The sequence below is a fragment of the Sciurus carolinensis genome, chromosome 6 (assembly GCF_902686445.1).
Source record: "Sciurus carolinensis chromosome 6, mSciCar1.2, whole genome shotgun sequence".
NCBI lineage: Eukaryota > Metazoa > Chordata > Mammalia > Rodentia > Sciuridae > Sciurus > Sciurus carolinensis.
In genome coordinates, this window is record NC_062218.1 from 63,499,626 (window position 1) to 63,511,725 (window position 12,100).

Genomic DNA, 12,100 nt, shown 5'->3' on the forward strand with positions numbered 1-12,100 from the left:
TTCACAGAGTCAACTTCTCGGATACCTGAAAGTTGGTATGTATATAGATAATTTTTATAACTACAGTAATTATTGTTTTAGAGTAGTATTTTTCACAGGTGGTAAGATCAACTAGTGGTCATAATTACTATTTTAAGAAATGAAACAACAGATAAAAGTGGAACAATTTTTCATAGTGGAGAACACACACACACACACACACACCTATGTATGTACTGGGTCACAATGGAAAATGTGTTTCTTATTGTGGTTTGTGGTCAAAATAGTTTGATAGTGTGTTTGTGATGTGATGGAATCCTTCTTGGCATTCTTTATCTCATTTTAGAGGTTAGAGATGGTCTTCCTTTTCACTCATCTATTAAATGTTAATTGAGTGATTACCATAAGTTGGTTGGGGAATCAGGTGTTGGGGCAGGAATAAAAAGGCAAACTCAATATAGGCAATTTCTACCAAATGCTACACAGTGGTAAAATTTTAAATAAAAACTTACAAACAATTTAATACTGACTCAATTACAACTGTTCTTAATGTGCCTCTTGATGGCCATGAAGTATAAATAAAATGTGTCAAAAATTCCCAGAAATAACACCTTCACAGAATGTTAACCTTCTTGTGCTTCTCAATACCTGGAAAGAAATCCAGCATAAAAGTCTGTAGTTGAGACATGAATTCTCTAAAGATATATTTCTTTTCATCTACCTGTTCATTGATTTCTTCTTTCCTAGGTTTTTTGGTAAGAAAGTAATTTTTTCAGCAATCAAGACTCAGGTGCTGGCTCCAAAATTCCTCTTCAGAATTTCTTTTCTCCAGGAGGACAGATACATTTTCTTTTTAATGTTCTGTTTTCATAAAGCTTTAATCAGTCAAGCAACCATTTGCTATAAAATATATATGTATAAATTAGGTAAAGGGATGAAATGAGGTGTTACACATTTAAAAAAATACTTTCTTTGACAGACATCATTACCCCATGTACATGTATGATTACACGAATGGTATCAATCTACATCATGTACAACCATAGAAATGAAATGATGTACCCCATTTGTGTACAATGAATCAAATGCAGTCTGTAAAAAAATAAATAATTTTTAAAAATTCTGGAAATAAAGAATTCACACATTTAAAAAAATATTTTTTAGATGAAATTCTATTTGAAAAACTAAATATACCCTCCTCTTCCCATCCCCTAAAGTCAACTAGTTCTGCTGCTTGATATAAACTGCAAAATAATCTATAGTTTCAAGTCTCTTGACTTGAATCTCTCATTTAGAGTTCCAGTATCAAATTTTATACTGTATTATTAGTTTTCATTTTCTCAACTCTTCTTCTCCCCACCCCAAATACTTTTAAAATAGCATGTGATTTTTTGAGATGACATTTGAATTTAGAAATGTATCTGACATGTTACTCTCCAATTAAGTAATTTTTGAAATATATAAATTTTATTTTTAAAGTGATACATTCAGTGCTTTATAACAGGCACCTTTATAAATAATACTCAGAAAGGATATTATTTTTTCTCTGGTGAACAGATTCAACAAACATATGTTATGGTTTCTAGTAACCATTTATAACTTCCAAAATCAGACCAACTATGCTACTACCATTAAGTATTTTATAGTAGAAGAAGTCCAAGTTTTTTTTCAATTATGAGTTTTAAAATTTAAATGTTATTAATACTATTTTGGTTCATCATATCAATGCTTATGTTAGGCTGGTGACAAAAGGTTCATATGCATGTTCTAGGTATACCAGAGAACTAAATGAGTTGTCATATATTTTTGAAAAGAAAACCCAAATGATTAGGTAATGGGTTTACAAATGTAATGGAAAAATATTTTGTGACAAAACAATACTTCTTTTCCAATCAAGATAATCAATGTTTGGCTAAAGCCAGCAAATGTTGCAGTTGGCTTTTATATCTTGCCAACTCTGTCCAGAAAGGTAATGTCAGTATCTTGAAATCAATTATGGTGGGAATATTTACAATGTAGAAACCAGCAAAAGTTACAGAGATTCCCCACCCTTTTGAAGAATATTTAATCACTTTCTAGCACATCACTGGTAACAGTTATTATTTCCTTAAACTATAATTCAATTCCTCATTGTTCATAGGGATATAAATTTTTTCAATTTTCTCATTAGTTTATAGTAATGGATATGTTACACTTTCATTGTGAAGGAATAAATATGTGAGGCCTTATACACAGAGAATTCTTCCTTTCTTATTAGGGAATTGTGGTTTATTAAAAATAAACTGTTTAAAAGTTGGATTTTATCTAAAAGACAGTATCCTACTTATTACTCAATCCATGTTTATGAAGCCAAATATTTAAACTTCAGGTAGAAACTCATAGGTTTTAATTATCTATCAAAAATGTCTGATTTAATGACAAAAAGTTAATTTTGGAAAGTATGAAATAAACAATTTTATTAGATGAATGCATTTATTTGACACATTAAAATATGCAAATAAAAATGTATGCAACTTAATAAAAAGAATCACATTCTCATATTACTTGAACACAGCAGTGGTCAAAAATAATGAATTGTAGAATGGACCCTAAAGATTTAAAGTAAAAACACCCTATACAGAAAAGTTTCAGGCTTCCAACTTTACTGAATCCAGTACTAAACGTGCTTCTTTATATTCCTCAGCTTCTTCCAAGTCTTTTTCAGTTTCCTGAAATGGAATATAGTAAAAATTAGGCTTATTCTTCTCAAGTTTCAGTACTTTGTTATTTATTCAAATATTACAAACTGTTTGTAAAAAGCTCAAGAATTGAAAGAAAAAGAATCCCAAGCCTCTTCTAAATATGCCACAGTTCTGTTCTTTTTATAATAGGGAAAGAAAAGAAATAAAGGTTTGGTGTTATTCCACTGTATATTCTCATACCACATATTCTCATATTTAATATTTATTCTCTAAAGCTATCATAATTAAATAAAACCTCAGAAAAATTTTTTTAAAATTTTACTTTCATTTTGTCATTACATCATTGTGCAAAAGAGATTATTATTAAAAATTGATTAAAAGCCAAAAAGGAGGGGCTGGGGAGATAGCTCAGTTGGTAGAGTGCTTGCCTTGCAAGCACAAGGCCCTGGGTTCGATCCCCAACACTGCAAAAAAAAAAAAAAAAAAAAAAAAAAAAAAGGAGAGCTTATTAATGTGCTATAAATAGGACAACACTGAGGCCAAAACAATTCTCCAACTGCTCACAAGGGTAAAGACAGTTACTGGTGTCACAGCAGAGTTAAATACAATCTTTGAATTAGAAAAGTGATTGCTTGTTAATGAAGATTACACCCTTCACGTTAAAGGAAACAAAATACATCTTTTCATTTAAAGACTCAGTTTTTCCAAGAAACTGACATATAGGACACTTTTACTAATATATTATAATGGTAACAGATAAATGAAACAATGTTATCTAAATTTCACATGGAAAATTTTTTTATTTTAAAATGAAACCATGGTTAACAATTCATGTCAGGCCAATAAAAGATGGAGATTTTGGTTATTATATAAAAGAGGGGCTATGTATTTAATATGAAAATTTAAATCAAAGGAGTGAGAATCTGCTTACTCAGCCTAGAGGTAAGAATTTCTTAAACTTGTATATTATGCCTTAAAGATGTTTTACCCTCTGTCAGTAAATATAAGCTTGCATAGGATAGAGATACTACTGAACACATCCTCAGATGCAAATACATCATCCAAAAACATTTTTTCCAAGCAACTTTTATATTATTTTCTCAGCTACAGCATTTAATGGTTAGGAATACAAATGGTGCTTCTTATGTAGTATCCTAACACTAATCATTTCCTGCTTTCTTTGTGCTCTATTCCAAAATCACAGATTCTTTTCTGGCTAAGAATTATCCTGCCTTTAAAAAGGTTTATAGATAAATATGGAGTTTTGTGCCCAAATTACTGTAAAATGTAAACATTTTCTTTTTTTTTCTAGAGTTTTTTTTTTCCTAGAGTCCTAATTTTGTGGGAAAATAAATTTCATTCTCTTTCAAATCATACCACAAAGCCTTATCTTTGTCATATAAGGGAACAACTATGAATCAGAAAAAAAGTTTTGTAGCTAGTAATTAATATTAGCTCAAGAAATACAAACATAAAATTAGTAAACAAAATGACAATTCATTCATCATCAAACAGCAACAATGCCTTGTATACAGTATTATGTTTTTACCTCTATTAAGAAATAACTTTTACTTAGAATCATTTATAAACTGAGTTAGCCACTGTGTAACAAAGCATTAAAACTAGTAATATCACAGTGTTATTTACCCCGCCTCCAAATTCAAATGAAGGAACTGCCTGTATTATCATTTTTTTCTCTCTAATTGATTCAGATTTGAATCTGAAGGAATTCCAGATCCTTTAAATAAGGGCCCAAATTTACTTGAAACGCTGGATCTTTCAAAATTTGAAATAGACCAGGCACGGCAAAACACACCCAAAATTCCAATGACTCAGGAGGTGAGGCAGAAGGATTCCAAGTTTGAGGATAGTCTTAGTAACTTACTTAAGACCCTCAGCAACTTACTTAGCAAGATCCTTTCTCAAAAGGAAAAAAAAAAAAAAAAAAATTAAAAGGGCTGGGGATGGAGCTCATTGGTAGAGCACCCGAGTTGAATTCCTACTACCATAGAAGGAAAAACAGGAAATTGAAAATTTTTTTGTGTGAAAATCAATTCAAGATGTTGTTGGACAATATAGGTCTGATGAATACCAGCTATCAAAATGCAATTATTTAATTAAGTTTAAGTAGAATAAACATGCTAGAAAATGACTTTTATTGGAGTCATAATTCAAAAATAATTTAAACTCTACTAATTATTTTAATATATACTGATATGAAGGGCAAGTGAATAAAAAATGTCTTCACCTAGTTCTTAGTATTAAATATTTAAAATTTTGGCCCTCTAGGTATTGAATTGAAAAAAGAATTTAAATACAAGACACAGAAATCTTTACTTACTAAAATCTGCTGAAGATCAGTATATGCAGCTTCTAACCTGCGTTGGCAATCTGGGATCATCATCCGAGACTCTTGAAGGATCTCTGCCTGTAATGAGAATCTCAGTGAGACATGTAGAGATGACAGAATTTATGTGTGTTTAGCTCACACCTCAATAAATAGCTAATGATTTAGAGGAATCAGAAAAAAATTATGATTATGTTAAATGGTTCAATGTTTTAAATTATTAGAAGTTAGATTATACTGTAAAATCTACAAAGCACAAGTTTTAGAACTTGTACTAAACTTGGATTTTTTGTTGTTTTGTTTTGTTTTTTGGTAATCACTTTCTCATGGTAAGTGAAAATTAACTGGAAAAGCTTTTCATAGAGCATTTATTTAAAAAGGCTATTTAAAATAAACTATTTCCCCTGCTGTCTCAAAGCACCTTTATCCAAAATGGGATCAGCTGGTTATATAAATATCTCCTGCATCTTTTGAGTAATAAAGAAAAACAGTGTTCAGATAATATCACATAGAGATAATTACTGCATGAAAAAAGTTATTGAGTTATTGATCACATCGTGTGCACACTGCAGGAGGTTCTCACTGAAAGACAGAGGTAAAGAAAAATGAAAAGCAAAGACCAGCAGGTTCATATTTTTGATGCTTATCATGCATAAAAAGTTATTACTTATCCTCGTGCTTCATTTTAGGAGAAAGATTATTCTCCCCATGCAGTTTGATCCAAATTACCAACGTGGCACCCCTTGAATCTGAACTTGCCTATTCCCCCTGAAGACAAACACTACAGAATTAAATACAGGAATATTTATTCTAGAGGATATTTTCAGACTTAAAAGTCATCATTCAAAGCTGGACTATAACATATTAAATTACAAAAGAAGAAAATCAAATCAATGATAGGGGAAATCCAATGATTAAATTAGTGTCAAATGTTGGGCTTAAAATAAAATATTTTTAAAAAGGTAGTAGGGAGCTCTATTTCCCTAGACTATACCCCAAAAAAGACATAGATATTAACTTAACACTTATTCCCAAAAACTAATGTTTGGTTAAATACATTATTTAAATATAGAGAAATGGGTACAAATCTGAACTTTTAGTTATAATCTAGCTTATATAAAATGAAAAGGAAAGATATAATCTCATGGTACTAATACTGACTAATAAATCGCTGCACCTTCATTATTTCCTAATAGCTCACACTGTAAATAAAAATCAGGATTATAACATACAAGGATGTTCTCTACCCATTCTATTTTTTCAGGTGGAAACTTATTGCTAAACTTTTAACTCTTTTATTAATAAAGCACAGGTTAAAAATTTCAAACACAGGATCATGACTTTACTTTCAGAGCTAATCATGCTATACCTAGACATTTGTAATCACTGACACTAAGTTATTCTGCATATCTGATTAGTTTGAATACATGTGAAAAGTCAGTGGCAAGAACATTTCGTATTACTTTTCCTATGAAATTTCTTCAGAATACCTTATAGAATTAACACAAAGAATTAGGTCAAATCCATAAGTTAAAATATATATTTGTTAAATTTTTGTGAAAACTTTAATGTTACTGAAATGAATTTTAGACAATGTTATCCAAAATAACATATTAATTATTATTACATTTATTATTCCAGTGTAAGAATCTTCAATTAGTTTATCAAAAGAGGACTCTGACTTCAGCAGGGCCTAAGTTCAGTCTTATATATTCCATCCCAATTCATTCAGTAAGTTTACTCTACATTTAGTTCTCTGTATATCAACAGGTACCCAACATGTGCAGACTGAACCAACAGCGGGTTGGAAACATTTATTATTATTACTCTTTTTAAAATTTATCTTTTAATTTTTTACAGACTGCATTTTGACTCATTGTACACAAATGGAGTACATCATTTCATTTCTATGGTTGTACACAATATAGATTCATACCACTCGTGTAATTATACAGGTACAAAGGGTAATGTTTGTCTCATTCCACCATTTTTCATACCCCTTGCACCTGTGCTGAACATGTAGACTTTATTGTCGTTATTCCTTAAAGAGTACAATATAACAACTACTAACATAGCACTTACATTTATTAGGTATTCTAAGTAATTTAGACATGATTTGAAGTATACAGGAGAATGTGTACAGAGTTTATGTAAAATACTAGGACACTGTGCACAAAGGACTTGAGCATACATGAATTTTGGCATCCACAGGAGGGTCCTGGAACCAATCCTTTGATGATACCAACACACTTATGCAAGATGATAGAACAGGGAATACAAAGATGAAAAAGAGAAGGTCTCTGTTCTCTAATTCTTTGCTTCAAAAAGATCAAGCTAAAGAAAGTCAAAAAAATACAGTGATAACTATAATTTGGATATTATGATCACACATCTTCATCAAAGCCCAAAATTTTATGCTTTCCCTTGTAGTTACAACTATCAGAAATAATTTAATTTGTTCTTTTTAGATATATATGAGAGTAGAGTTTACTTTGACATTGTATATGCATGAGTATAATTCTAATTAGAATCCCATTCCTGTGGTTGTACACGATGTGGAGTTTCACTGGTGGTGCATTCATATATGAACGTTGGAAAGTTATATCTGATTCATTCTACTGTCTTTCCTATTCCCAACTTTTCTCCCTTACCTTCATTCCTCTTTATCTGAATAATAAACTTTTATTCTTCCCCCACTCTGCACTACTTATTGTGTACTAGCATTCACATATCAGAGAACATTTGGTCTTCGTTTTCTTGGGGATTGGTTTATTTCACTTAACATAATAATCTTCAGATCCATCCATTTACTGTCAAAAGTTATAAAATCATTCTTTTTTTATGGCTGAGTAATATTCCACTGTGTGTGTGTGTGTGTGTGTGTGTGTGTGTGTACATATACCATATTTTCTTTATTCATTCATTTGTTGAAGGGCACATAGGTTGGTTACATAGCTTAGCTATTGTGAATTGATCTGCTATAAAAGTTGATGTGATTGCATCACTGTAGTATGCTGATTTTTAAGTACTTTGTGTATAAAGTGAGGAATGGGATAAGTGGGTCAAACGGCGGTTCCATTCCAAGATTCCTAAGGAATCTCCATACTACTTTTCAGAGTTCCACCAATTTGCAGTCCCACCAGCAATGTAAGAGTGTACCTTTTTCCCCACATCCTCACTGACATTTATTGTTACTTGTATTCTTGATAATTACCATTCTGACAGGAGTGAGATGGAATCTCAATGTAGTTTTAATTTGCATTTCTTTAATTGCCAGAGATGTTGAACATTTTTTTTTATATGTTTGTTGATCAGCTGTATTTCTTCTGTGAAGTTTCTGTTCAGTTCCTTAATCCACTTATTGATTGGGTTATTTGTTTTTTTGGTGTTAAGTTTTTTGAGTTCTTTGTATATCCTGGAGATTAATGCTGTATCTGAGGTAGAGTTGATAAAGATTTTCTCCCATTTTGTAGGCTCTCTGTTCACATTCTTGATTGTTTCCTTTCTGTGAAGCCTTTTAGTCTGATATCATCCCATTTATTGGTTCTTGATTTTACTTCTTGTGCTTTAGGAGTTTTGTTGAGGAAGTTAGTTCCTAAGCTGACATGATGGAAAGTTGGGCCTACATTTTATCAGAAATAATTTTAAAAGACAGTATCTGAGGTATGATTATCCAGAGAAGACACCCCCCTCCCCCCCAAAAAAAACCACTGAATTTGACCAAATAAATATTATCTTTCAAAGTGTCTCCTTTGGTAGACAGTAATTATCTTTAAAACATCTGAATAAACTGTCAAGTTTATTCTAATGCTGTCTGAGGTAAACTCAGGATCTTGGCACAGATTGGGTGGAACAAGGGAATTTAAGGGAATACAACAGCCTGCAGTTCCACTAATAATTAATTTTTTAAAAAAGGTCTGAATTTTTAAGGTAATTACTCAAGTAAAATGGAAGTTGGGGAGGTTAGGCAAGGATCAGGTTATAACAATAAACAAACTGTTGAACCAAAAATTCAGTTACTTTCCTGTATAGTTAAATGTACATAAATCAGAAAGGAAATGTCATTATTGAAGGCTCTTCATTTTTTCAAAATAAAGAATTCTGTGAAATAATCTGACTAACATCAAACTCTTTGCTGCCTCATTGGGATAAGGTTTCTAACTTTTTTAATGATCTAAATTATTCACCAGGGGCTGAATACACCTATAGCTATGAAAATCTATAGATATTCTTGCAGCATGCAGTTCTAGGTTGATCCTGTGGCTATAAAGGATGATGTAGTGGCAAATGGGAATTTTCAATGGCATCGAGGATTACTTGGTAGCAACGGCTCAGTGTCAGCTGCCTGGCTTCAAGGCTTATATATGGTAAAGTAGAAGAATGCCCTTGTGTACAGACTCAAAAAAAAAAACAACAACAACAACAACTTGGGAATCAATCTAACAAGAGGTGAAAGATCCCTACAATGAAAACTACAGAACACTAAAGAAAGAAATTAAAGAAAACCTTAGAAGATGGAAAGATGCCTATTCATTCTTCAATAGGCAGAATGAATACTGTCAAAATGGCCATACTACCCAAAAGCGCTATACAAATTCAATGCAATTCCAATTAAAATCCCAGTGATGTACCTCATAGAAAGAAAGCAAGCAATCATGAAATTCATTTGGAAAATAAGAGACCCAGAATAGCCAAAGCAATCCTGAGCAGGAAGAGTGAAGCAGGAGGTATCACAACACCAGACCTTCAACTATACTACAGAGCAATAGTAATAAAAAGGGCATGGAATTGGCACCAAAATAAACAAGTAGACCAATGGTACAGAATAGAAGACAGAAACACAAACCCACATAAATACAGTTTTCTCATACTAGACAAAGGTGCCAAAAACACAACGGACAAAAGATAGCCTCTTCAACAAATGGTGCTGGGAAAACTGGAACTCCATATGCAGCAAAATGAAACTAAACCCCTATCTCTCATTCTACACAAAACTCGACTCAAAATGGATCAAGAACCTAGGAATTAGACCAGAGACCCTGCACCTAATAGAAGAAAAAGTAGGTCCAAATCTTTATCATGTCAGTTTAAGACCAGACTTCCTTAACATGACTCCTAAAGCACAAGAAATAAAAGCAGGAATCAATAAATGGGATAGATTCAAACTAAAAAGCTTTTTCTCAGCAAAGGAAACAATCAACAACGTGAAGAGAGAGCCTACAGAGTGGGAGAAAATCTTTTCCACACACATTTCAGATAGATCACTAATCTCCAGAGTCTATAAAGAACTCAAAAAACTTTACACCAAGAATACAAATAACCCAATCAATAAATGGGCTAAGGAAATGAGCAGACACTTCACAGAAGATCTACAAGCAGTCAACAGATATATGAAAAAATGTTCAACATCTCTAGTAATAAGAGAAATGCAAGTCAAAACTACCCTAAGACTTCCCCAATTAGAATGGCTATTATCAAGAATACAAGCAACAATAGATGTTGGCGTGGATGTGGGGAAAAAGGTACACAGATACATTGCTGGTGGGGTTGCAAATTGGTGCAGCCACTCCGGAAAGCAGCATGGGATATTCCTTAGAAAACTTGGAATGGACCACCATTTAACCCAGCTATCCCACTCCTTGGCCTATACCCAAAGGACTTAAAATCAGCATAGTACAGTGACACAGCTACATCAATGTTTATAGAAGCTCAACTCACAATAGCTAGATTGTGGAACCAATCTAGATGCCTTCAATAGATGAATGGATAAAGAAACTGGTATATATACACAATGGAATATTATTCAACCATAAATAATAATAAAATTATGGCATTTGCAGGTAAATGGAGTTGGAGCATATCATGCTAAGTGAAATAAGTCAATCCCAAAAAACCAAAGGTCGAAAGATTTCTCTGATAAGTGGATGATGATACATAATGGGCACGGGGAGGCAAGAATGGAGGAAGGATGAATTGTAAAGAGGAAAATGAGGGGTGGGGAGAGGACAGGGGGAAGGAAAGATAATAGAATGAGACAAACATCACTGCCCTATGTACATGTATGATTACACAAATGGTGTGACTCTACTTAGTGTACAACCAGAGAAATGAAAGTTGTACTCCATTTTTTCAATGAATCAAAAAAAATAAAAATAAAAAGAATGCTCTTGTGTGTAGGGAGCATGCACTACAAACATTTGGAATATTTCTTTGTGGGGAATGAAGTTGAGTATTTTTTTATATGATTATTGTTTGTATTTATTTTATTATAAAGTTCTTACTGAAATTCATGAATCATTTTTCTATTCTTTGGTCTTTTTTCTTACTGATGCATATAAACTCTTTGAAAATTAAGGAAATTAGTCTTTTATTAGTTATATGTATTGCAAATATCCTCACTTAAAATTTACCAATAAATTTATTCATCCTTTTCTAAACAAACAAAAACTATCAGCACTCTAATCCTGGATATCGACTTTCTCCTAGAATGAATGGCAACCATGTTAGTTCACCAGACTGAGCTCTAGAGTCATCCAGAGATTATTTAAACAATAAACCTTGTCTTTTACATGGTGGTAAAATGAGAGTTTTCATTTGATTTGTGTTTTATGTTTATTGCTGAATGGCTACAATTGTAAGAATTCCATTTGTCAAGAATTATTTGGGCTCTTAAGTACTAAAATATCGATAATTACAGGTAAATGGTATGAATATACGAGTTTAAAGACAGAGATTCATTGATTGGAACCAACTCTCTTTGTTATAAAAAACTCACTGCAAACATCAAACTTCAACTCACTTTTAACAGAAAATTTAAAATTAGGAAAAGATATATCAAACATTAAGAAAAGCAGAAGTGGCTATGATAACATTGGATAAAGTAGACTTCAGAGCAAAAACGTTACAAGGACAAAGAGATAATTTGATGATTTGTCAAAATAATATAGTGATTCTGAATGTATAAGCACAGAGTTTAAAAATATATAAAATAAAATCTGATAGAACTAAAAGGAGAAGCAGACAAATCCATATATACATTTGGGGAATCAATATCCCACTTTCAGCAACTGACCAAAATGCTAGACAAAAAATA

At 32.0% G+C, this 12,100-nt stretch overlaps 1 protein-coding gene across 1 annotated transcript in view; it reads right to left on the reverse strand.

Moving 5' to 3' along the window:
* Positions 1–2,415: 2,415 nt before the first annotated feature.
* The window catches only part of Tbca (tubulin folding cofactor A), an 80,882-nt gene continuing 71,197 nt past the window's right edge, over positions 2,416–12,100 (reverse strand). The window contains exons 3-4 of the mRNA XM_047555945.1: positions 5,002–5,088; positions 2,416–2,687 (exon numbers count right to left, since the gene is read on the reverse strand). Coding sequence (XP_047411901.1) covers positions 2,607–2,687; positions 5,002–5,088 — 168 coding nt within the window. The 3' untranslated portion in view covers positions 2,416–2,606. The remainder of the gene's footprint in view (positions 2,688–5,001; positions 5,089–12,100) is intronic.